We start from the raw sequence: 24,371 nt of genomic DNA, 5'->3' as shown, positions 1-24,371 counted from the left end.
ATATCTGTGGGCAGTTATTTTTGATAGAAAGAAAAAAACAAAACAACCAAAAAACCTTCAGTTTAAATAATCACCAAAATGTTTACTACATCCGTAGAATCAGTCGACTCTGATAAAAATGGGACTTTGCCCCAAAATAAGGCTTATGAAGCTTTTTTCCCCCACTAGAAATTCTACATATATCATCATCTTTGCAGTTAGTAATAAGACATAATATATGCATTTATTATTGTTTTTATAAAGGTTAAAAACTTCTAATTAGGGTAGAATTACTTAAAACAAAAGAAAACTGACAACATGTTAAGTGTGTGTGTGTGTGTGTGTGTGTGTGTGTGTGTGTGTGTGTGTGTGTGTGTGTGTGTGTGTGTGTGTGTTTGTTTTCAAACAAGGCTGTTCAAATCTCACCTCTCAAAGTGAAGATCATAACCACAAGCCAAAATTGCCCTCCAGACACTGCGGATGTCCTGCTTGGCTCGGTCAACAGCAAATTTATGGAAGCCTTCTAGTGTCAAGTACTTCTCCTCTGGGACTAAAGAAACCATTCACAGCAGGTTGCATTTCATTTACAAATACATGGATCAGCTACTGATATGGAAAATTCTCACTTTTATGATAATGGACTGGCGGTGTGTCAACAGACAAAAGTGCCTTTAAATGCAATTGTGTGGATGTCTTAAATTCTCTGGTAACCTACTTACATTAATTTCAATGTTGTGCTGCTTCATCCTACTTTCCTACAATTCAGATACAAATATTATACTTTTTCTTCTCTACAGTTTCAGCTGTTAATTAGTTTTCAGATGAAACTTAATGAAAAGGTTTATTAAGATACTAACAAAACAAAACACCCGCGCAAAACATTGCTTTTAATGATTTTGACATATGACAAAGTGTCTCGTGTCTGGTTTTGGGTGCCCTCATGAAATGACGCAACTATGGAAAAAAAAAAAAAAAAAAGCAAAAATGAAACTGCTATCATTTTGATGTTCAATTTCCATCAGGTTCCCTAAAATTTATCTCATGACACAGCACAAATGTTTTCACTTTTTCGTGTCCTTTGTTTTTATTTCACTTTTACTTGCGAAGGAACATTTGAAACTCATGGATAAGCCTGGATAAGTTCACAGCTTAGGAATGTGAATATTTCTTCACCACACATTTAGTTCTGTGGTAGTTAGGTAGTTAATTCAAAGGTTGTTTTAATCCTTTGCAAATCTTTGTGTTAGCTAAAAATTCATAGATGTGTGGAGTCAAAGTGGGAGTGTTTATTACAAACCTTCGGTTTTCTTCGCAGGAGATTTTTCCACATCTTTTTCTTCAGGTCTGGATTTCTCAGGAGATTTCGGCTTTAGCACTGTTTTCTTCTCACTCAGTGCGGTTCTGAGAGATGAGCACATTTTAATTCAGTTATCATGGCAGTGTGTTTATGCCTCTATACATGTAGTTACCGTTCAAAAAGTGAGTGACGTACCTGACACTGTTAAGCACAGACTTTTCCTTAGTGGGAGGTTTGGTGATGGGCCTCTTGGTGCTTACTACCTTGCCTTGATGCTGCTCTTTTCCTGCCTTGCTGTACTTGTTCTTATTTGGCTTAGGAGTGCCATACTTTCTTAGAATCTAAAAAAATAAAACATTTTGTAAGTTGTTGTGTACAAAAGTTGAAAAGTTGTTTTAAAACAAAAAGGTCAATTAAATTAAATTACAGTTAAATTATTATTATTATTTTTTTTGAATTATAGTAATCCATCTATCCATTTTCTTCAATTTTTCGAATTCAGGTTAGGGGCATTTAACCTGGCCCCACTAATTCAATGTCTTTGAACTGTGGGAGGAATCAGAGAACCTGAAGAGAACCACGCTGACACGGGGAGAACATACAAACTCCACACAGAAAAGGTCCTGATTTAATTCAAACTCAGGGCCTTCTCTCTGTGAGGTGACAGTCCAAACTAAAACAGAGCCAGCCATTTGACTAACAAATTTTTGATTTAACTATATCAAAGAATTCACAAGTTTACTGTTGAGCACTTGTTTAATACCTGAGTAAGTTGGTCCTCAAGTACTTTCTTGGGAGGTCGAACATTGGTGAAGAAAGTATGCAGTAGGTTGCCTGGTGTCTGAGAGTTGATCTGCTCCTTGCTGAGGTAAATGTCAGACACTTTAACGGGCTTGGCTGGCGTGAGGCTGAGCATCTGCTCCGAGTGGACACAGCTCTTAAAAATATCTGTGAGGACATCTCGGGCTCCAGGTACAAGCTTGTCACCTTCAAACAGAAGAATTTTAATTTAGACAAAGTAAGAAAACTAAAAGCAGCAAATATGTGATTGTAGTTAAGTGACAACCTTTGATTGTTTTCTCCAAGAAGTAGTCTTCAAGGGCAGAGCTTCCCTGTGTGTCAAACAGGCTTTGGTTAACACTGGAAGCCGTGAGGATCTCCTCATTGGTCAGCTCCATTAGTTCTTCTTCACCTTCCAGGCTGGACAAGCCAATCAGGTCACTGCTGTTGAAAAGACTGGCACGAATTTTTTCCACTTTGGCTCGAGAACGCACCTATAGTCACCAAAAGAGAAATTTTCCTTACATTTTCAACATCTTAAGCACAAAATCAATCAGATGGAATAATAATGATTTGAATCAGCTCACCTCAATGACAGCGTAACCCTTGATGGGTCTGGCCATGACTGCATTGCTCTCTAATGAGGTGACTGTGTGCATAGAGCCCCCATCTGACGCGGATGGCGTTTCTGCACTGTCGACAGGTTCCCCTAAGCTGCCGAGACTCCCAAGACTCCCTGTGCTACACAGGGAGGTATCTAGACTCTCCTGACTAGAAACTGTCTGTGACTCTTGGAGTCCCTGCTGGGGGTATGTAATGGCAGAAGCTGCAGCCGCAGGAGTGAGAGGTGGGACAGCTAAAAGCTCCTGATCGACGGAAAGTTCACTGGCAGTGCGGGAGACCCCCTGAGAGGAGCTGCAGATAGAGGTCTGGCTGGTAGAAGCTGAAGCACTCACACTCATAGCTGGAGTTACACTACTGGAGCTGTCGGGACTCTCGGGACCTCCGTTGTTTGCAAAGGGGCGCTCAGGTTCAGGACACACTTTACCATCCTGAAGGCTTGCAACACCAGTCCCAGGTTTTTTCTTGGGGTCCTCCTCCTGGAGAGGAATGAAGACTTCATCTTTAAAGAGCCCCCCATGTGCGTTGCAAGCCCTTCGGATAGCATTACGGACAACAGCCTCCTCCAGGTGCGTGGGAATACCTGAGAGCACCAGCAGGCGACTGTGAGCAGTGGGTCCAACCAGAGCCTGGCAGGCGTCCGTTACTGCATCGCTGGTTACGCTTAAGCCCTGTGGGTCCTTGTTGGCAAGGTGTCGTAAGATCATCAGCAGAGTAAGGCAGCGGTGGAACCACAGCATGTCCTCAGGTTTACTACCTGCCATGTTCAGCAGGGCACTGTCACTCTCTGACAGCCTTGCACCTCCACTTCCCCGTTTACCAGACACTGCTGCCACTGCAGCTGCTGCTCTCTCACGCTTCATCTTCACCTTCTTACGCTTTGATAGCAAACTGGGGCTCTGCGGTGTCTGGCCTGGGGATGATGATGAGGATGAAGAAGAATCACTAAGGTTAGGGGCACTGGTGGAGGACAGCGCTCCCACTGAAGAGCCGCCAACATTGAGAGGAAGTGTCACCTCTGCAACAGCCAGACACACTTCCATCAGGGCATGAAAGTATGTGGAGAATCGACTCTGCTCCGCACCCAGGGCCAATGCAATGCCTCCGGATGAGGACCCCCCTGCTCCAGCCCCTCCAGCAGTCCATCCCTGAGTTTCCCGGTCATAGAGCTTTCGGAGTTCTGTCTGCAGGGCCATGAGCACTGCGAGGCAGGGGTTAAGCAAAAGAGCAATTGAACTTGATAGACCAGTAGGGCTCTTGCGCTGCTCCAATTGGTGGATCTTCCGCAAAAGTTCCGCTAACAAGTGAAAGATGAGTTCTTTGATGGAGGGAGCCAGATCAGTTGTCCAAACCAAACCACCTAAGAACAACGACCAAGAAAATAATCAAAATTGGGATCTTGGGAAATCTTTATGCACCTAAATGTCTCGTGACTTATAGCTTAGGTTCGTAAGCTTTGAGTTGTTACTTCTAACTAAAAGGACATTAAAATGAATAATAAAAATTTAAAACTAAATATCACAATTTAGGATTTTGAAATCTTTTTTTGAAATCTCACAATTTAGGATTTAATGGGTGAAATCTACATTTGTGTGTTTAATGTAATACTACAACTGCTATATGACAGGGATACAGAAATATGGCAATGAAATACAACATGCACATTAAATGGTGTCACAATGGATATTCCTCCTACCAAGTAGTTCTACCACTTGTAGCAGCACAGATGAGGGAACTGTGTCCAGCTCATCCTCTGATCGTTCACTGCTCTCTCCCAGCTTCCATGTTAGCAGCTGTTCAGCAAATGCCATGGCTAATGGAAACTCCAGTGGCAAGGAGTGCAACACCAGCACAGCACCAGGAGGGGGGGACACCCCTACAATTAAGACAAAGGGATACTTCATTACATTTAATGGGTACAGAGTTTATTCACAAAACAGCTAAAGCAGCGTATATAAATTCCCTTTGGAATTAGATACTAACCAAGCTTGATGTGCACTTTATCAGTAGGGATCATAACAGAAGGATATTGATTGGTGGTAGGTGGGGGAATAAGGCCTGTGTTGGTAGGTGAAGCATCCAGAGGATAACACACAGCCTCCATCAGATTCAGCTGGCCATTTCTCCGCACCTTGTGACCCAGGCCATACACCATGACTCGAGCCCAAGGGGCCTTGTACAGACTTGAGCTAATGGAGTAGAAAAGATTAAGATGTCATTTTTGCTATCAATTTGATTTTGTTTTTAAGTTTTCTCTCCTATGTTTTTTATTTATTTATTTTATTAAAGCTGTTATTTAATAAACCACTATAACTCACTCTTTACGACAGCCTAGCTGGCTTTCTTTGCAGGACACGATCACAAATGCAGCTCCTGGAAAGCTGACATCCATGCTTACTTTGGATTCTGACACTGGGAACTCCTCAGATGTAAACTGCTCTGGTGCATTCTGTCAAGAATCACCCCAATTGTAAGAGTTGTAACAGCTTGTAAACATGCACCCTGAGATACATGTATTAAATTAATAACAGATTGGCAGAACATACCTGTAGAAAGCAGCATATCTGCTTTGTAAGCTCAAGTAAGCTTTCTTCTCCTTGATGCAAGGCACGGGTGATGGCCACTGTCAACCACTCCCGGATTGGCTGAGCGTTGCCCTGGTAAAACAGGTCTGTGGGGGAGCAACTTTGGCCCTCAAGGTTGTGCAATACTGACTGAGCCAGCAGAACAGAACTTGAACTGATCGTGCCATCTGCAGGAAGAAAAAAATTGTCACATTTACCACTAATAGAATATGCACATGGTATTAAGGTGTTTCATTATAATATCGTATAGCCACACTCACCAGGGAGGGGTGGAGCCAGCAGCTGGTTAGATAGAAGCTGCAAGTGTTCCAAGGTGATGTCACGGATAGCAGGTATGTGGAAGAGACGAGTGAAGGTGTGCGGATTCTTGGGGGCAAAGATGTTGAGCAAGGCCATGCGACAGTATAATCTGGCCAGTGCACTCTCACAGCGAAGAAGTTCCCTAAAATAAAGCAGAGCTGCATGAATGATTCTGTGCAGCATGTAGACGTGTCATATTTATCCTCATTGGATTCACATGTTACCTGTGAATCTGAATGTTGCTACTGTCTAATGAGACCAAGCCATTAGCCGCAGTACGGCGAGATCCAGCAGGTGGGCGTTCCAGCATTTCAATTGGATACCAGTACCTGACAAGCACACCCTCACTACGCAGGTATGTCTCCACCTGTACCAGTTCATTCACCTTAACAAAGCAAACAGTTTGTTCATCAGCATCTTTGTTGTTAAGATAGAAAACGCTTATAATGGTAAATGAGTATACTTACAGAGTCCACATCCAGCACAACACCATGCAAACCAAAAGTTTTTAACATGCCCCTGATGGCAAATTTCGGCAGTGCTGTTCCCCCTGTTGTGCTGTTGGTATTGTTGCTGTCAGGACATCGGATGACCACAGTCAAGCCTGTGTTGAAACAGTACATCACCACGAGGATCATTTAAATGACATCACATCATATTACAGTGGTCCCTCACTATAATGCAGTTCACCTTTCCTGGCCTCGCTGTTTTGTGGATTTTTTTTGTGCAATTTTGCATGTTTTTTTTGTTTTTGTTTTTTTAACAGCACATTGTGTTTGTGTCCTGATTGGCTGTAGACCACTGTCAATCAATCTCATGCCGTGTCTCCTGGGTACTTTGCAGACTTCACCTATCACGGGTTATTTTTAGAACGCAACTCCTGTGATAAACGAGGGACCACTGTATATACATTTGATTTTTTTTCCCCACTGGAAATTACAATAAGGTCATTCAAGCCTAGTGGCAGCAAGTGAAAAGTAACTATGTGCAATATTAGTACAGATGTCTAAAGACTTTGTTTTGTGTGCTTCATGAAATAATGTTATTTCCTTTCATACCTTTGCGGACTTTGTCGATAGTGAACTTGTTGGCCTCATCCTTGATATCCTCAATAGTTGGGAGGTAGAGATCTCGAGGAATGCCACCATTCTCTTCATACAGAAATTCCACTGTCTGCCTCGCAATGTCAACCATACCTGAAACCAGAAACAGCGTCTCAGCTCTACGTACAGGTAGACAGTCTGGTAAGTGATTAATTTTATAACTTCAGACATCTATTTAATGAGGGTTGATGACAAGAATCCCATCATCAAATCATGAAGCACATTAAAGCATGTAGTATTAAAACTGAGGTCTGATTTGATTTGATACTTAATTCCTTGGTCTATGAGTGAACCTAAATTATCAGCAATAAACCTTAAGGCGGTTAAATAAACATGTACAAAACGTTCTTCCTATTATGACATTATTTTGACTTTTAGACGCAATTAACGCTCCATTTAGTTTTCAAAAACATCTTAAGGGTCATAAAGTTAAAACAGCACAGGTTAAGTGTTTATTGTCATGGAAAGCTGCAGTGGCACGCAAGATTTTTTTGGCCATGTTGTAATATAAGTTATTTACCCAGCTGCAGAGCTCCTTTGATTTGGTCCAGGCCCGATTTCCTCTCAGCCTCGTTACGGAACCGTCTACGAATTGTGGGGAACACTTTTGTCTCCCATGCCTTCACCAGAAGGGCATAGTGGTCCTCCTGAAGTCAAATCAAAATTCAGTCATGAAATACTTAAGCTTAAAACTTTTTCCAACACAATTTTGAGCATTGCAGACTTTTCTTACTCTTGGAACATCATCATCATCCTCATCATCACTCTCATCATCAGCAATAGGGGGAGGATGTGGGTCGGGTCCAGAGGTGACCAGATTCTCATAGCTCAGCTCCACCTTATAAAGGCAGGACTGGTCACTGTTGTACTCTGCAAAAGCCAAATATTCAAAGGTTACTAGGCTATGAGGCAAAAATACAAATCGACAAGGAAGAAAAAAAATTATTGAAAAGGAATGCGAGATGACAAGAGACATACGCTGCTGAGCAACTGCAACAGCTGCAATCCGACAAGGGGGTCCATGAGAACCAGAGTCCGAAGTAACACTAGCGCCTGCATCATTATCGCTGTCTGAGGCCATAGCAAAGGGCAGTGCTTCAAAATTTGCACTGATTTCTTCTGCAAGGTCTACACACAAGTCAGCAGCATTTCTGTGTGCTTGGCCTTCAGCAAATGCAAAAGGCCGGCTTCCAAAGTTGGCACGTATCTTTGAGTTCTGCAAAGGAATATAGAGAAAGTCAATATATAAATATATACATGCATATAAATAATCCAGTACATTTTCCTAGAGCAGTTCAAATATAAATGAGCCCTTTTTAGCAGAAACCCACCTTCTTTTGAATGTGTACCAGGGGCCACATTCCACCAGCTACATCGTCAAGAATGGGACTAAGCCGCTGACCACAATAGGTAAAATACACCCTGCCTTTAGGGGCCTGACCAGGTGGAGGTGGAGTGCCCTCAGAACGCTCCCATCCAATTCCAGCTACATCACCTGTGTTCATGCAGATGGAACATCCACATCTCAGTAATGGCTTGATGTGAACAGGTCATGACACATTTTAAAACATGCTAACATAGGAAACAGCTCAAGTTAGATTAAGTTAAGAAAGCAAGATATGCTTTTCAATCAGCTTTTTGAAAGAGCAGCCTGGTAAGCAACATTGCATGTAAAACGTTTATTTCAAATCCATAACAGACTGCCGTATGGATTTCCAAGCTGTGTAAATCAAACAAAAGAAATGATCGATTGAATATGGAAAGAAAGATATTTTGGCTACTGTCTCACCAGGAAGTAGAGCCACATCCAGCCTGACACTCTTCCATTGCAGCAGACTGGAGCCATTATAATGCACTGCCCTACCATTACTGACACACACAGACAGAGAGGAGACAAGCACACAGAGACAGCATGACAAAAAAAAGAGTAAAGCAGTCAGCAATCAAGTAAGAGAAACAGAGCAGAGGAAATCCAAAGGGAGTATCTTCGCTTTAATAGCTACATACTTATGGAACAAACATGTGCCAACAGGGTTGGTCCATGCTCCATCCCTTTTCTCTGCTTCAGGTGCAAAACCAAAAGACACAATTGGCCCACTGTCCTCCTCTGAGTCTCCATAGGAGACAATTTCTATCTCCCAGTAAAACGATGGTGCCTGCAAGGACAAAGATAGAAAAGTTTAAACTATGGACAGGCTCCAAGTAAATAATTATAAATAAATAAATTATAAGTGAATAATTATATTTCATACTAATCGTTGATATTTGTTCAAACAAACTAAAATACTGCAGGAGTGGATTCCTCTGATGTGCCCACCTGAACTGGTACGGGAGAGGTTGCGTAGATGAAAGTGCCTCTGGGAAGCCCTCCTCCAGCACTTGGATCAGCCAAGAAGGTGACAGAGGTCAGACGGGATGAAAACATGCAGGCACGGACTGGAGGGAAAACTCTGGATGGACACCAAGTAATCTCCTTTGGCTGTTAAGACAAGCAGATCAAAGGTGAAAAGACAGAAGGAGCCCAAAATAACCTCTATGTATTTATTTGTCTATGTATTTAGGAGCCCCTACCTGACGTCTGTCCGTCTGCAGTGGTGGAGGTGGTGGACGAGCACAGTCCCGATACAGCATTCTTACTCTCTCACATTGAGCTTCAACCATGCCAAGGCGCTCTCCTGCACAAGATGACAGAAATGTGTCAGACACACAGTTGCTAAACTGGTATGGTGCTGAGAAGTACCAGCTGATGACATATCTGTATATGCTCACCAGGGCTGCACTCCTGGGCAACCAGGTTGAGAACCTCAACAGCAGCCGGACACTGCTGAATGAACTCTTCACAGAAGGAGCTGTCCTCTAGAAGTTGGGCCATCACCAGACACGCCCTGACAAAAAACAAACAAAAACAACAACATCACATCATATCACATAATGATGCTCCAGTCTGAAGGGGTTTACATTTTAAATATAAGATAGTTTCCCCTTATAATGCAAGTATGAGACTCAGACTAAAAAGTTCAAAAGTTGATTCCAAATTCAAACCCCAAGATATTTTGACACAGACCTGACCAATCAGACAAAATGCACAAGGTTACCTGCATTACTATTTACTCACCTAGTTCTGATTTCAGCCAGCAAGCGCACTGCAGCCATTACCGGGCTGGAGCCATCTCCGGTAGCTGGTAAAGAAGTGTGAATAGAGAGACTGCCCTCCTGTGGCAGAAGCATAGACTGCACAGCTTGTACCACCTTCTCTGTGATTGATAGCTTATAGAGAGGAAGAGCCTGTTGTGGGGAGAGCCAAAAGTGACAATCAGATTGCCACTTTTGGCCTATAATAAGAACTGTACATAACCTATTGTTGGAATTCTTACCTCAGATCTGGGAGTGCAGAGGCGTGATATTGGTACTGTCAGGATATCTGAAGCTTTGCAAGCTTTCCTATACTCGCAAGACGGAAACTTCACAGTAGCGATGCCCTCCTGCTCATTTATAGACATAACTATACCCACACTCCCCAGCACTCCTTTACCTACCACCTGCAGAGCAAAGGAAGCACGATAAAAAATGACAGTAGTTCATTTTTTCAGTGGTTTCAATGGATTGGATCACACCATCTTGATAAATATATGCAATAATAATGTGTGGTATCTTTGATATATGAACTAACCTGAACCTCAGAACCAATCTTGATAGTTTCTTTAAAGCCTCCAAGAGCACAGAGTGCAGCAACAGCCTGTCTGCCAATGGCCTGCAGTTTAGCCAGTTTTCTGCCACTGCTGCTGCCGTTCTCCAGAATACTCTCAGCATACTTGCCCAGCTGAGGGATAAACATTAGCGCCCGGGAGAGAACCTGCAAAACAGCCATGAGAAACACTATCAGCAAACAATATCAAGTATAATCATTGATATGGAGGTAAGAAACAGGATAATGCTTTACTTTCTCAGCAGTGCTTGTCCAGATCTGAGCAGTGTTGGACTCAGGAGCAGTGAGCAGACTATGAAGCAGGGCTATGACCTCTGCAGCCATGCTGTTGGCAACATGGCCACTGATAAATGGGCGTACCGGGTCTGACCTAATTAAGGCAGATTTTAAGAAGAAATGTTACAACCAAAGATCAGAATATGTATCTGCAACATACACCTACAACCTGGCAGTATCCACTTGCAAATATGACTGCAAATATTAAATGATTCATTTTGTATAAAATGTCTAAATCACAGAAACAGCACCTGGCCAACTCGGCATTCCTGTCTCTGCAAACAGCAGTCTGAGCAGTTTTCTTCTTGTCGCCAGCAGTAATGCCCCCAGCAGTCTCTTGGGCTAAAGTCTCCACAGGTGGACCAACGCTCACTATCAGACCAGACTGGGCCCACTTGTTGGCTTTCCTCAGGGCAGCAGATGCTTCTTCTGTAATCACCTCACAGCATCCACTCTAAATAACATTTAAAATAGGACAGAGATAAAGATGGCAGTTACAAAAAACAAAACAAAAAAAACAGGCACTTTATGGTTCTGGTTTAGTTATTTTTAAGTTACCTTTGTCATGTCTCTGTCCATCTTTACAACTTTTTCCATGTTTGCTCCAGTGCCCAGTCGAAAGGGACGCCCCTCAGAGCTGCTACATTTTGGAAAGAGTGGAAAAACAGTAAAGTCAGAAACACCCAGAGTAAGCTTGCAAATGTAAACCCAAAACAAAAATATGAGGTGAAATCATACCTAAGGAGTGGTTGTAAAACCTCATGAGATGACTGGTCCTCTCTCTTGTGGATAAAAATCGAAAGCTTGCCATCAACTGCCTCTCCCTCCTCCCCAACATCATCAGACTTGAGAGCTCCTTTGGAACTGGCACGAGAGAGACTTGTGTCTGGCTCAGAGGAGCTGGGTGAGAGAAGAGTCTGACAGCCTGGCAAATAGAATATAGGAATAAGAAGGAGAAGACAATTTTATAACCATCCAGTATAGTTGCTTTACCATTTTTGCCTTTATTCAGATGGTGGACAGCATTTAGAGGTTCTAGGTAAGAGAGACAAACCTGGTACTACATAGTCTGCCAGCTTGGCTAGCAGCAAGGCAGCAATGCGCGAGGCTGGATCATTGGCATCTTGTTGCTCAGCATCTAGCGTGTTAATGGAGTAGCTCCATGAGGGCAGAGCCACATTACCGCAGTCCTCCACACTCATGAGCGGCAGGGCAGCACGACACAGCTGCAGGATGATAAGTACTAGCTTTGGTGAGGGCCTCTGGTCGAGCAGAAGAGACAAGAGCTTGGAGACACAAGCTGGCTGGCTCAGGATGGCTTTCCCTATGTGGCTCCTAAAACATAAACATACACTGTATGAATTGTCGGTGTTGCGATATACAAAAACAGGTGATAATAACCAAAAAAAAGTGTTAGAAAAACAAAAACATGATAATACATGGCGCACAATCCAAGGCCAATATAGCTATAGAGTCAGTCTCAATACCAGTTTTTTATGCCTCTCCTCTCTTTCAGTAACTACTACATTTCAGCCTCAGATCATCTAAGGTAAGGTGACCATTATTACCAGCATTCATTTTTCTACTGTTGTAGCTACTTCTCTCACACACTTGGAGACTCACTTCGATAAACAAAACCACAAAGTGAACTGGAGTTTTTTTTCTCTCTGTCTCTCACATGCTCTTGTTTGGCTGTTATTACAGTATGCTGTAGAACTGCAAGAACTGCAGGGAGGCTGACTGTTGAGGACTTAATTCTTGGTATAGTTGCTGATTTGTTATTAACTCTTTCTGTGGCTTCTCAGCTTCTCTCTGCACCATGAGTTACCGCTAGCTGTTCCATTAGAGTGCACTACTCAATCATTGGCTTCGAGTCCCAGGTGTGTCTGGTATTGCAGCTGGCTTAATAAGTCACTGCAGATTGGTGCCCTAATATAGCAATGTGATATTTAGAGTTCTGTGTATATCAGTAATATTTATTCACTTTGCTTTTGTCCCTAAGAAAAAATAAATTACATTTTAATATCCTCAATATATATTATGAATTTTATTATATTTTATTAGATTTATTACAGTCTTTATCTCATTTTATATCCCAGTTATAATCACCATGATCCAGCAGATGTCCATGCTAAAAATCTTGATCCACCAAAAGCTAAGATAAATAAACTTAAGTTTTTCAGTGTTTCTACACATCATGGTTTCTCATCATTTCTTTTAGCTACTACATTATGACAGTGCTACCATGAACACCCAAAACACACAGAAAAATTACATGAGATAAACTTTACCTGGAAAGATCATTGAGCAGACTGAGCACATCCTGTAACGCATCATTGCCGGCTGCCTGATTCCCACAGCATTCTGTGGCTCTTGCCAGGTGATTGGTCAGCAGGCTGGATACCTGTCTTGCCAGACCTGAATGAACTGCATCTGTAGATCCACCTTTGAAGAGTAAAAGCAAAGACTGTTAATCCATCATCACAATAATCATAATATTTCATCTTACAGCATGAAAAAAAAAAGCCTTTTAGGAATTTGATCAAAGTATCTACAAACTTTTCATACCTTCCACCTTCTCCCACTCAATACATCGGTTGGCCAGCACCTGAAAGGCTGCCCAAGCCATGGTGGCCACCTTCTGTTTTTTGGTCTGCTTTTCATTTGAACTGCATTCCCTCTGCCCACTTAAGCTGCACAGGCTATCCATAAGCTGAACCAGCCCACTGCGAACGAGGCACTGCTCCTCACTCCTATGATAACACAAGTAAAAAATTAGGGTAAGCAATCAAGGCCTTGGTTGCAGGAATATTAAACGAGATAAGTTAAAATAGGTTTGCTTGCCTGGTGTAAGGGATTGTGCAAAGTAAGCCAATACTGTTGGCACAAGCAATTGGGTAGCGTGCACATAGTGACACTACAGACGTCATGGTCTCCCCAAAGGCCTCCTGCACCTGCTCTACCATTCCCCCACAGGTCAGCTCCTCAATCCTGCACAGATGGCACACAAACAAAAAGTTTAAAAAAAAAACACAATTCCAAATGTTTGTTTATAGTTTAACCTGACAGCTCAAAATCATAACTACAAGAATATATATATTCTTATATTTCATCAGTGTGCATAATCAGAGTACACTCAAATTTACATTTGCTGTTCCTCCTCTAGTCTTACCTTGGTCCACCTTGCAGTACCATAGTGACAGGTCCTACTAGGTGGGTGACTCCACCAACTCTAACAGCAGCAGTGAGCAACTCCCTCATATGAACAAGCGCCTGCTTTCGTGTGCTGCCTCGCCGCCAACGTGTCTGCGCAGCAGACAGGAAACTACTGCTTGAGACCTACAGACAAAAGAGCTACAAATTACCTTAATGCAAATCAGAATTCCATCCATTTATTTGAATGCATCTATGCCAAACAATAAATTTAAAGCACTGGCAAGAGTGAAAAACCTACAGCCTGATCAGGTGTAGTTCCAATAAAGGCAAAGAGTTGTCCCAGCAGCACACTGTATGTTGGCTTGTCTCGGCTGTCCTCTATGGCCAAAGACTGCAGCAGGGTAAATGAGCTGCTGCGATGACTAGTAGGGTGGTGTCGCCTTCTGAAGATAAAAAGGTTTGCAAATACAGTCAAACACTCTTTATTCCTATAAGTTACTTGCATTCCTTTTATCTAATACAGACAGAAGAATACCTTTGTGGCGCATGTGTAAACTCCAAGTCTTGGTTAGCAATCATCTCCAAGTCAGAAGGTGCAGACATGCTACGCAAGAAGACTGGCTGCTTCACCATGGGGATCACCGTCTTGGCATCAGACACAGACTGAGAGGCTGAGAAAAAACAGAAGAAGAACTGGGTGAAAATCAAACTTTAACAGTTACTGACATCTAATTACACAGAAACACAGATACCTATAAAAACTTTGCTTTTTTTTTCTCCAATGGAGAAACATCCCAAGTCTGAGTTACATAACAGTAGCCATATGCTTAAATCTTAATATTTCAGGAGCGTAGATGATTTTAATCACAGGTCTAAAACATCTATTTAAAGCCGTGGTTTCCAAATAGTGGTCAGTGAGTTGCATAACCATATGTTATTACTGCATTATACTTCACAAACACTTCTGGGTGACTTATTAAATTTCAGGTGCAGTACTTTGAATGTACTTGTTTTCAAAGGATAATAAAAAGCCATCACACACTGGGTATGAACCAGCGGCAGCAAGACAGTTGGTTAGATTGTATGAAAAGCTTTGAAAAGGTAATACATGTAAGGCATATGCTAGTGCAGTCAACACTCATGCAAAAAATAAAATAAAATCTGATAAGATGCTTGACTCAAATAGCCTGAACGTGTCTTTGTCTGACAGTATAATCAAAAGTTATACTCTCGTTGATGTGCCTTGGGCACAACAAAAATTTGAAAACCACGAGTTCAAAGAAAGAAATCTTTAATTTCAGTCCTGCTAACCAGCAAAGCATCACTTGGAAACAACACCTGTAACAAAAGATGGCAGACAAACAGATACGCATTTACCTGGGCCTGGTGTGCCAGCAGGTGTGCTGGTTAGACTTCTGCAATGTGGAGCGATGGTGACATGGAGCAGTAGCTCAGTGCGGTTCATTAGACTTTTCACCAGAGTTTTAGTTTTAGCAAGAGGGCTGCTACTTCTGATGTGTTTACTGTTCACCTCCTGAAAGAACTTCTCCCTGTTATTGCAAATAAATACTGTTAGAAAACGAACTGACCTGTAAAAGTGTAAATGAGCTACATAATTAATACTTGCCTCAAAGCAAGGACAACATTTTCCAAATCACTAAAATCAAGTGGGACCTCCTTCAGTGAGCAGAGTAATTCCAATTCCTTCATTTTGTTCTGGTGATGTTAAAAAACAAACAAACAAAAAAAACAAACAAAAAAAGAAAAAAAACGAGAGACATAAAACCAAAAAGACACAAAAAGAACAGACTTAAATAACTGAGATCTTATCATTGGTTGATTACAGAAATTAGTGTATCTGTGGCAGTCTACCTCAAAGAAGTGGTAGTCGTGAAAAAATGGCGTGTTGTTCTCCAGTTTTCCTTGTTGGGCCTCCTCTACCTCATTCTGCCATTTCTGTTCCAATTCTGCTACACTCTGAAAGCAACACAGGAAATGATTAGACACAGTATTAGTCTTCCACTCTTTTTTGTCTTAAGGTCTGTCTGTTTATTTATTTATAGGTACTCTTTCTTTTTAGAAAGATTAGATATTCTTATTTCTTTTTTGTAGGTACTCTTTAACATTAACTTTATTTGAACTTAAACAATTGATTGATTGATTGACTGATTGATAATACTTTATTCATCCCGAGGAAAATTGGCTTAATAAATTAACCCAATAAATTAAACTGCTCAAATAAAGAATTCTAATCTTAACCTCTTATTTAATAGCATGAACAAAAACTGAAAATACAACAATATCTTTCACTTGTTGCAAGCATAATTAATCGATAAAATACTGTTTTCAAAAAACCTTGATGGTCAGCATAAACTTACCTGCAGCTGCCGCTCCATAGCATTAATCTTCTTAAAGGTCTCAGCCATGATCTTACAGAGCAGGTCATATTCCTCTGTGTGATCCTCGCGGTATTGGTAGTTGACGAGTGACTGAAGCGCATCCACCAGGCTCAAATGTTTGATCACGCAAGATACTATTACCTCTTCCATAACATCTGGTCTTATCACCTCCCTTACAAAAAACAAAGAACAAGCTAAAAATTATTGTGAAGTGAATTAACATGAACAAAAACCTTGATATTAATATCAACTCTGTTGTGACTCTTGACTTTCCTTCAGAATATATAAAAACCAGAAGCCCTAAATTAGTGGGGTGTTTGTCTCAACCATTTAGGGAGAGTGACAAATCCATGTACAGTATATAGATGCCATACTCTGTCAAGACTGAAAGAATTAATTTCTTACTTTATGCTTGGGCGGAATTGTGGTCGAGCCCTTCCGGACACTTCTCGAAGCCTAGACATGATGCCCGGAGGAAGGCGAATTCGGGGCAAGTCAAAGTAGGTCCCTGGCATAAGGCCTGGAGGTGGGATGAGCACGTCAGCTGGGTAAGTGAACTCCCGATCCTCCTCAATAGTGAGTGGCAGAGGTGAAGGACTGGGCGTGAGGGCTGGAGAGATGGCACCATTTGCTTCCACCTGCCACTGACACCTAGAGGGAAATTTCTTTTTACTCATTTTAGGCTGCTAGCAGCTCAGCTTTGACTCAACTAGATACCGAAGAAGAATATGTAGTAATCCTTACATGTAGGACATCACATTTAGTTACTATTAATGGGACACATTTTATTTTAGCTCCGTTACCTTTGCAGCAGCTTTGAGCAGAGCAAATCATGGCAGGCCTCCTCCTCTTTTGTCACCTCTGGCCCATTATACAGAATGCGGAGCATTGAGCAGGCCAGCACTGACAGCCCCAGCGCAAGGTCTGCCAGAAAGGGGAGACCTCCAGAGACATCTTCTGATGACTCCTGTAAAAACAAAAAAAGATATACAGGATCTTCAGACTACTTCAAAAAGTAAAAATAAATAAATAAATTATATAGAGAGAGATGTTGACGACATTTGAATTGTTACCTGAGCTCTGACAGTGCAGGAGAACCCCCACATGGCTTTATCAGGGGTATTATGTTCACGTCCACTTCTCATCTCAAAAGAAAATGTCACTGTGTCTCCTTCAACCTAAAGCAGAACACAGAGCAAAATGTAGCTCTTCAAACTATCTATGAACATCTATCAATGAATAATTCATACTTGCTTTTATTACCTTCACAAGGTCTTTGGGCCATCCTGTTCCCAGGACACTGCGACTGCCATAACCCAGAGTGTTTCCTCCATACTCTGCTACTTTACGACTATTGGTGTTGGGACCGGCATAGATAACCAACTATAATAATAGAGAATGTATTTGTTTAAAAAAAATCCACAATACCATTCTTCAGAAACTGAACAAAAAGATGTCTAAAGGTGAAGTATGATTGTGTCTCCAGCTCGTACACAGGAAGAGTCATTACCTTGTCATAATCATACTGTGATGAGCAGCGAGAATCAAAGCGAAGGTACAGGCACCGGGCTCCTGGGATGTGTACGGTCTCCTTGAATTTGTAATTGTCCCTTACAGGATGCACAGTCTCTACTGTTTTCCCAGCAGCCCATGGAGCAGGGATCTTCAGTCCTGTCAGGAAGCCAGGCTCTTCACGTTCATCAAGAAGTCTATGATACAAATAAGTTAGTCATTTTAAAATTTGAGCTTAAGACACAGCCGGTGCCATGAAGAAAATCACCTCTTCAAAATATTTATTATGCAGAATAACACTCCCTGGCTTAATTCTTATGGTGAAATCTAGAAAACTCACTTGTCATCAGCAGTGCATGTCTTTGCTCCCTGGCCCAGAGAGCCACCAGCAGGCAGAGACTCTTCAGTAAAAAGCGGAGACTGAGTCTTTAGTAACAAGGCAGTCTGAAAAACAGAGTGGAAAAAAGCAACTTAATAACAGCTGCTTTTTCTACTCAAGGAAATATACAAGAACCATCTCCTCCTTGACTGACAAAACTGACCTGGCTGGTATAGAGCACCAACTGCACCAACTGAGGCATGAGGGCATCAGCGAGGGTGAGGGTTTGCAGGTTTGGGTGCATCAGAGAGGTGAGCAACACCGGCAGCAGGTGCCCAAGCATAGTGGCCTTGGTAATCTGTTCCAAGCCTTTCAACCTTAACAAAATGAAGATAAAAAACAAGTGAAAATTTTAGTTTTGCTGTTAGCAGAAAAAAAAAAACAAGATGAGAAGAGGAAAGTCTGGCACAGTGATTCTAAGAACCTGCTTTAATAAATACCACCTCCCTCACTGTTCCATTTTGTTTTAACAAGATCAGCATTAATCAGGTTCAGTTAAATCTTCTTTCATGGTGATATAGTACACAAGACCCAACAAAGCGAATTTCATGTCTAGTTTAATTTCTGACAGGTACATTCTGGTCTTACAGTGATACAAACTGGCTTCAAATGTCTTCGTGCAATGTTCCAACATAAGTGGTAAAAAGATTTTAAAGGAATCAAGCAAACGTATTTAAAAGTTCACCTGGTTTCTCTGTCAGCTATGTCGCTGTTAATCAGAGCAGTGGTGACCTGCTGTAGGGTTTCCAATACTTCATCACATCCCACCAGGATTTTGGTTGCTAAGGACAGGATGCTGCTTTGCAGCTCCTGAGGATGACACAGAGTAGGCCCACACTTACGTAACACTGCTTCCAAGATTTTCAGTAATTACATTCACTCAATATGTAACTATTAATACATACTCCATGCCAACAGATTAAAAACAAACTCTAGATTGTTCTGTTTCATTGCTGTCATCAGTAACCTTGAGTATGAACACACCGTTTTTCAACAAATAATAAATGACATCACAAAAAACTGCACTGCGCACAAACTCTTCAGCATTACCCTTAAAGAACTTCAAAAGCCATTGCTTCATTTGGTGTGTTGGTCTCTCATTGACACACACACAGACTCCACTTTCAAAAAGGTAGGGGTATTTAAAGGGGATGTTTACCTGTACCTTCATTGTTTCCCCTTGTAGGGAATTGTCACTGTCATCACTATCATCCGGACGGATAAGAATGGTATTACTGAGGAGGTGGTTCTGAACAGCCATGAGGTAGCGCAGACTAGGTGAGACCACCTAGAGAGAAGGGAAACCATCTTAAATTGTATGAATGCAATCTTCCAAGCCATAATGATCTTAGTCTGGATTGATAGCATTTAAGTGCTGCTGAATTGATATTCATACTGGCACAGTGGAGAGCAGTTTCTGGAAGTCATCTCGGGCGACAGTCTGACATTTGGTGATGAGGAGGCAGGATTCTCGGACTACAGTCTTGAGGATACAATGCAGCAGCTCATCATTCAATCTGTAAAAGAAGACAGATTTCCACAACTTTAAACAAACACAGATCTAAAGAGAAAAGATAGTATTGTTGCCACAAGGCTGCCACTTGCCTGTAGTGGTCATCCTCTTCACTTCCAAATCTATTCTTCTGCAACTGTTCTGCCAAATTTGTAAGGATGACATCCCGAAGTTGAGACAATCCACTGTTTCTTTCACCTGAATATTAAAGGTAAAAAACATACACCATGTGAGAAATAATGAGAATAAAATACAGGAGGTGTCACTTAAATTAAAGCCTGAGCTGCCAATCACCTTCGGTTAGAACCAGTTTCAGTAGTTTGTTGAGTTCAGCCTCCCCCTGATACAAAATATTGAGGCCTGAGCTACAGAGAAGAGGTAAAAAAACAACAACAACAACAACAACAAAAAAAAGGTTCATTAAAATGAAATCATGATCACAAATCCAACCATTACTTCTGTCTTTGAGTAATTGTAACTTACCTAATAGCCAAGCAGACTTCTCTCTGAATTTCTGCTCCTATCTGGTCCACTGGAGCCATGAGCAGCTGCCACAGTAGGAGTCCTGCACGGCGCACACTCTCCCTATTCTGCTCTGACTGAGGATTGAAAAACCTAAACACTACCTGTAAATCGTAGAAAATATACACAACAACGTTAGAATCACACAGAAAATGCTAAAGGTTTTTTTGGCAAAATTCAGCTGCACCCAAAAATCACCTGAAACACAACTAAGATACAGTGGATGATGCAGGTGTCACCATTGACCATGGCCTTTTCCATAATGTCACAGATGCTGCTGAAGTGACGGGCCTCAATGGGGTGTTGTTTTCCCAGTAAGGCCCCCAAGGGCAAACTGTTGCTGCTGGCTGCCAGCAAGTTGAGCTGGTGGATACACATAGCACCTACATGATGAAGCAGCTGGTTGATCACCTCGCCAGTGGCCACAGTCTCCTCTGTTAAAGGACAAATTATGCAGATCTGTCACTTTTATGATTTAATCTTATAAAACAAGCCACTTGTTGTTTACATCACCTACCTTTGGGTTCTTTGATGACGTGGCTGACACCGAGTCTATGGCACACATGATGAAAGGCTTGGTTCCCGGGGTTGCACCACTGATCTATGTAATCACTGGAGCAGGTCCAGATCAAGTTGTTCAGTGCATCATAACACGCTCCTTCAAAGAATGCAGAAGTAAAAGTTATGTAGTGCGTGACTATTTGCCGCACGTAAGTAGAAGTAAAATGTGACAAGTTTTCAGCTCACCTAGCCCTGCCACCTGGGCTCCCCTGCCTAAAGAACTGCCAGGAGCATCAATGAGGTCTGCGCGACTGCTGAACTGACCATCAGCCAGGTTAAAGACCAGACTGGAGGCCAAAACTGAACGAAAAACATAAGAGCAATAGTTAATAAACTCATGACTTAAATTATGATACAAAGCAGTGGGGGGTGGGGCATTCCCAAAATTCTCATTGACCATTAACATTAACTCATTAACCCATCAAGATGTTACTATTTTAAATGCTGTGTATTCACCAGCAATTAGCCACTGTCATAAATGATGCTTAATACTTATTTGGAACATCAGATTTAATCAGATTTATACAGAATATCTACAGGCAGCTAGTAAGCTTAGTGTCAGACTTTCTAAAATTAAAAATAAAATAAATAAAAAGTAACCAAAAAACAAGTGACAAAAAACTCAACATAATCAGGATTTAGCAGTGAGCCTGTGCATGTGTTTGCATGCGCTTACTTTTAAGTGAGGAGAGGCTGCTGGTACCTCCAAACAAGGAGCGTGTGGCAGAGCTCCCAGATACACCAGGAGGTGAAACCAGCATTACCAGATAGGTGCCACAAACATACATCGGGGTCCTTCTCAGAGTCTTTAGAGGGAGTCCACAGCTAGTATTGACCGCTACAAAAGGATTCAACAAAATATTTTAAAAACCACATCATCCAAATGAATCACAGCATGTATGAACTTTGGATATTTATAGTTTCTCTACCATTACCAGACTGCTCCTCTTTGACAGTGTTGGTGATTGCAGAGCCTGTGAGAGCAGCCAATGTGGCAGAATGGGAGGCCCGGAAGCGTGACATTCGACTTAAGAGAAGTTCATTCAAGCACTTGGAGGACTCGCCTTCTTTGCGAGTAAGGATAACCCTCTCCTGCAAGATGTCTGCAACACACAACCCTGTCTGTGTCTGCACCATGTATAGGAGAGAGAAGACATCAAAGATTTAATGAAGACACAGACAAAATAAATACTGCTGAGACTATATTGCAGGGCACGAGATACTCACCGACAAGTGAAAGACATCCATGAAGACAGAGTGGCCTTTCTGTGTTTTCTCATTGAGGCTGGCTGGGGACCACACCCAGTACAGATAGGTTCCGTCTGAGCAGAGGTGCAGTGTGGTCATGCTGCTGCCCACGGGGAAGTGATGGGCTGGCATGGGCACAATCTGGCACACCTGAAGAGAAAAGAGTGAAAATTAGCCTTAGGTATTAGTTATACTTGAATTTTGAGATACCAAATTAAACAGTACCCCTCTGTGTCCTTTGTACCTGCGATGAATAAAGAAAAACATTCTCCCACTAAGAACTTCATGATCTGTTGAGATTATACATCCGATCTACAGAATTTACAGAATAAGTCCACATACATCTTAAAATAATTTCCCCCAGGGATCAATAAAGTATTCTGATTCTGATTCTGATTAAAATAGAGTAAGGAAAGTAGACAGTACCTGGAGGGTGAATGGATCAATGACCTGGCACAGCTGATGTGGCTTGGCATCAAAGGATGAGGGACGGTGGAGGAGGCGGCCGCTGCTGAACACCACCCAGCCGGGCTCCAACTCTTCATTTCGACAATACACAAATCCCCTATACAAACACATAGCACTGATTCCTTTGGTCTGCATTTGGAGTTTATTCCAAGTCATACTAAAGATGCTCAGGCAGCTCACTAAAACATTTTGTTGGTTTATTGTTTAATTTGTCACTCAACTGTGAGTTTTTGGTCAAATCCTGTAGCTACCACAAATTAAATCAAACCTTACAATCAATAAGAATCCAGAAATGTACGGTATGTGTTGATCGTATAAAAACTGACAGTGTGCCTTCCTTCTTTTTACGCAGTCACTTTGCTTTGTTGACCTTAATGAGAGTAGACTTTGACAAGTTATTGACAGCATATTGTCTAACTGTTGGGAAGCTACTTGTCATACTGAGTGTTGCTGTGAATAGCCACAGTAAGAAGAGAAAATGTGAGACGAGCAGCATGGGTTGATCAGCGTCAGTACAAATTCCCATCAGGACACAAGCAGCTTACTGCAACTCTGTCTCTTTTTGCAAGGCGGCACTCAAAGCATCTGTCTTTAACTCTAATTTAAATCAAATTCTCAAATGGGAATTTTAGCTTTTTAAGGTAATATTTCTGAGACCGATTAAAAAAACCCCAAAAACAAATAACAAAAACCCCCAAAGATACTTAAAGCATGCAGTTAGCAATACCCTGGCCTGATGCGTGCTACTTCTTTCATACAAGCTGCTTTGCAAACAATAGCTAGAATTACAACCATTTACGTTGCAGTTGAAATCCAAATATCTGTTTTGTAAGGTCACAGTGTGCTTTGCCCTTCAGAAGCTGGCTGACCAATAATGCATGTATACCCTCATAATGTCTCTGGACAAATTCTGGGCTCAATCAGCTCTAAAAAACATTATTTGAGGATCTAGTTTTCAGCAAAGTATGCAATTCGTTACAATATCATTAAATTAAATAAACCAAATAAATCAGTAACATGAGAGAATATAACTATATACAATAGGAAATGTTTTTTAAATGTCTAGGAAATAATGCCTTTCAGTGCACAAGTATTTTTTGTGATTTTTTTTTTTTGCTTCATTCTTTCTTCCCTCTGTTCTCTGAATGCTGAAGAGAGAGGAATGGAGGCTAGAGGTAGTGTCACATTACCTCAATGTCCCATGTAAACCAGAGCCAAGCTTGCTGAGTCCTCTCCCAGAGGAGTTAGTGGTATATAGATATAGCCCATCTGTGGCTAGACAGCGTCCCAGGTCAGTATCTGCAAAACACAGGCACCAATGGAATTCAGTAGGAGGTAAATGAAAGAAACATCAAAGACAGCTGAATAACCTGTAGGGGCAGGGATCAACAAAAGAGTGGACAAAACCAGGCAAGAGAATTAGGATGCAAAAAAAGTGGACCAAGTCTTTGTTTTGCAGACTTTTGCAAATTCAGAAATAGTGATGTCTTCAGAGATCTGATAAAAAAAAAAAAAAAGACTTAAAATGAACAGATCCATTTAGCTTGAAAAATAAATGCTCAGATTTACTTTATGGCTCAATAAAAATAGATGTACAGTATGCCCTGTTCAGCTTCCATCACACGTCAGATAGTCATCTGTGAGACAGAGAGACATCACTCCACTTCCTCTCTTTTATCCACTTAAGATCTTTAGTTTCAACTCAAGACAAAATGTTTTCTCTATATGTGACATCGAATGAAACCCAAAGAGGAACAATGGTCTTTCCACCCTTGATAATTGCTTGGATTTAAGATGCATTTCAAACAAGTTCAGTGAATAAATAAAACAGGAAGGAAGTATTATGATGGCAAGTGAGACAAGGAGCATCTTTTCCACAACTTACATTCCAGAGAACTAAAAACTTTCAACCATGGCTGCATATTATTTATATCTTTTCATTTTAAGTATCACAAAAACTTTTTCT

The 24,371-nt window shown here is 41.5% G+C and overlaps 1 protein-coding gene across 4 annotated transcripts in view; it reads right to left on the bottom strand.

The window, feature by feature from the left end:
• LOC146656856 (putative E3 ubiquitin-protein ligase HECTD4) overlaps positions 1 to 24,371 on the bottom strand; it is a 40,125-nt gene that overhangs the window by 9,576 nt on the left and 6,178 nt on the right. Inside the window, exons 5-66 of one of the 4 annotated variants that reach the window (XM_085424629.1) lie at positions 23,596 to 23,704; positions 22,364 to 22,502; positions 21,917 to 22,087; positions 21,619 to 21,817; positions 21,366 to 21,527; positions 20,876 to 20,989; positions 20,646 to 20,786; positions 20,327 to 20,562; positions 20,090 to 20,232; positions 19,901 to 19,971; positions 19,699 to 19,804; positions 19,490 to 19,610; positions 19,253 to 19,381; positions 18,779 to 18,903; positions 18,257 to 18,410; positions 18,055 to 18,158; positions 17,713 to 17,911; positions 17,466 to 17,585; positions 17,276 to 17,380; positions 17,006 to 17,169; positions 16,608 to 16,853; positions 16,182 to 16,374; positions 15,676 to 15,780; positions 15,427 to 15,519; positions 15,181 to 15,349; positions 14,339 to 14,474; positions 14,102 to 14,246; positions 13,820 to 13,986; positions 13,492 to 13,638; positions 13,216 to 13,400; positions 12,939 to 13,092; positions 11,702 to 11,982; positions 11,386 to 11,572; positions 11,206 to 11,287; positions 10,899 to 11,101; positions 10,606 to 10,741; positions 10,336 to 10,518; positions 10,040 to 10,204; positions 9,781 to 9,950; positions 9,435 to 9,550; positions 9,237 to 9,340; positions 8,983 to 9,144; positions 8,673 to 8,821; positions 8,455 to 8,534; positions 7,997 to 8,160; positions 7,644 to 7,881; positions 7,399 to 7,535; positions 7,186 to 7,312; positions 6,621 to 6,758; positions 6,030 to 6,166; positions 5,787 to 5,947; positions 5,523 to 5,704; positions 5,224 to 5,429; positions 4,996 to 5,126; positions 4,661 to 4,866; positions 4,374 to 4,553; positions 2,644 to 4,037; positions 2,343 to 2,550; positions 2,040 to 2,263; positions 1,472 to 1,617; positions 1,277 to 1,380; positions 406 to 529 (exon numbers count right to left, since the gene is read on the bottom strand). In XM_085424629.1, the coding sequence (XP_085280755.1) occupies positions 406 to 529; positions 1,277 to 1,380; positions 1,472 to 1,617; positions 2,040 to 2,263; positions 2,343 to 2,550; positions 2,644 to 4,037; positions 4,374 to 4,553; positions 4,661 to 4,866; positions 4,996 to 5,126; positions 5,224 to 5,429; positions 5,523 to 5,704; positions 5,787 to 5,947; positions 6,030 to 6,166; positions 6,621 to 6,758; positions 7,186 to 7,312; positions 7,399 to 7,535; positions 7,644 to 7,881; positions 7,997 to 8,160; positions 8,455 to 8,534; positions 8,673 to 8,821; positions 8,983 to 9,144; positions 9,237 to 9,340; positions 9,435 to 9,550; positions 9,781 to 9,950; positions 10,040 to 10,204; positions 10,336 to 10,518; positions 10,606 to 10,741; positions 10,899 to 11,101; positions 11,206 to 11,287; positions 11,386 to 11,572; positions 11,702 to 11,982; positions 12,939 to 13,092; positions 13,216 to 13,400; positions 13,492 to 13,638; positions 13,820 to 13,986; positions 14,102 to 14,246; positions 14,339 to 14,474; positions 15,181 to 15,349; positions 15,427 to 15,519; positions 15,676 to 15,780; positions 16,182 to 16,374; positions 16,608 to 16,853; positions 17,006 to 17,169; positions 17,276 to 17,380; positions 17,466 to 17,585; positions 17,713 to 17,911; positions 18,055 to 18,158; positions 18,257 to 18,410; positions 18,779 to 18,903; positions 19,253 to 19,381; positions 19,490 to 19,610; positions 19,699 to 19,804; positions 19,901 to 19,971; positions 20,090 to 20,232; positions 20,327 to 20,562; positions 20,646 to 20,786; positions 20,876 to 20,989; positions 21,366 to 21,527; positions 21,619 to 21,817; positions 21,917 to 22,087; positions 22,364 to 22,502; positions 23,596 to 23,704 (10,777 nt within the window). The remainder of the gene's footprint in view (positions 1 to 405; positions 530 to 1,276; positions 1,381 to 1,471; positions 1,618 to 2,039; positions 2,264 to 2,342; positions 2,551 to 2,643; positions 4,038 to 4,373; positions 4,554 to 4,660; positions 4,867 to 4,995; positions 5,127 to 5,223; positions 5,430 to 5,522; positions 5,705 to 5,786; positions 5,948 to 6,029; positions 6,167 to 6,620; positions 6,759 to 7,185; positions 7,313 to 7,398; positions 7,536 to 7,643; positions 7,882 to 7,996; positions 8,161 to 8,454; positions 8,535 to 8,672; positions 8,822 to 8,982; positions 9,145 to 9,236; positions 9,341 to 9,434; positions 9,551 to 9,780; positions 9,951 to 10,039; positions 10,205 to 10,335; positions 10,519 to 10,605; positions 10,742 to 10,898; positions 11,102 to 11,205; positions 11,288 to 11,385; positions 11,573 to 11,701; positions 11,983 to 12,938; positions 13,093 to 13,215; positions 13,401 to 13,491; positions 13,639 to 13,819; positions 13,987 to 14,101; positions 14,247 to 14,338; positions 14,475 to 15,180; positions 15,350 to 15,426; positions 15,520 to 15,675; positions 15,781 to 16,181; positions 16,375 to 16,607; positions 16,854 to 17,005; positions 17,170 to 17,275; positions 17,381 to 17,465; positions 17,586 to 17,712; positions 17,912 to 18,054; positions 18,159 to 18,256; positions 18,411 to 18,778; positions 18,904 to 19,252; positions 19,382 to 19,489; positions 19,611 to 19,698; positions 19,805 to 19,900; positions 19,972 to 20,089; positions 20,233 to 20,326; positions 20,563 to 20,645; positions 20,787 to 20,875; positions 20,990 to 21,365; positions 21,528 to 21,618; positions 21,818 to 21,916; positions 22,088 to 22,363; positions 22,503 to 23,595; positions 23,705 to 24,371) is intronic. The other 3 variants (XM_085424631.1, XM_085424630.1, XM_085424632.1) reach the window with 3 other exon arrangements.

This window comes from Rhamphochromis longiceps, linkage group LG12, assembly GCF_057381845.1.
Source record: "Rhamphochromis longiceps isolate RC_006_pf linkage group LG12, R_longiceps_female_GT1.1, whole genome shotgun sequence".
In the NCBI taxonomy this organism is placed as follows: domain Eukaryota; kingdom Metazoa; phylum Chordata; class Actinopteri; order Cichliformes; family Cichlidae; genus Rhamphochromis; species Rhamphochromis longiceps.
Note: the sequence above shows the minus strand (reverse complement) of the source record. Positions and strands in the feature narration are given on the sequence as shown.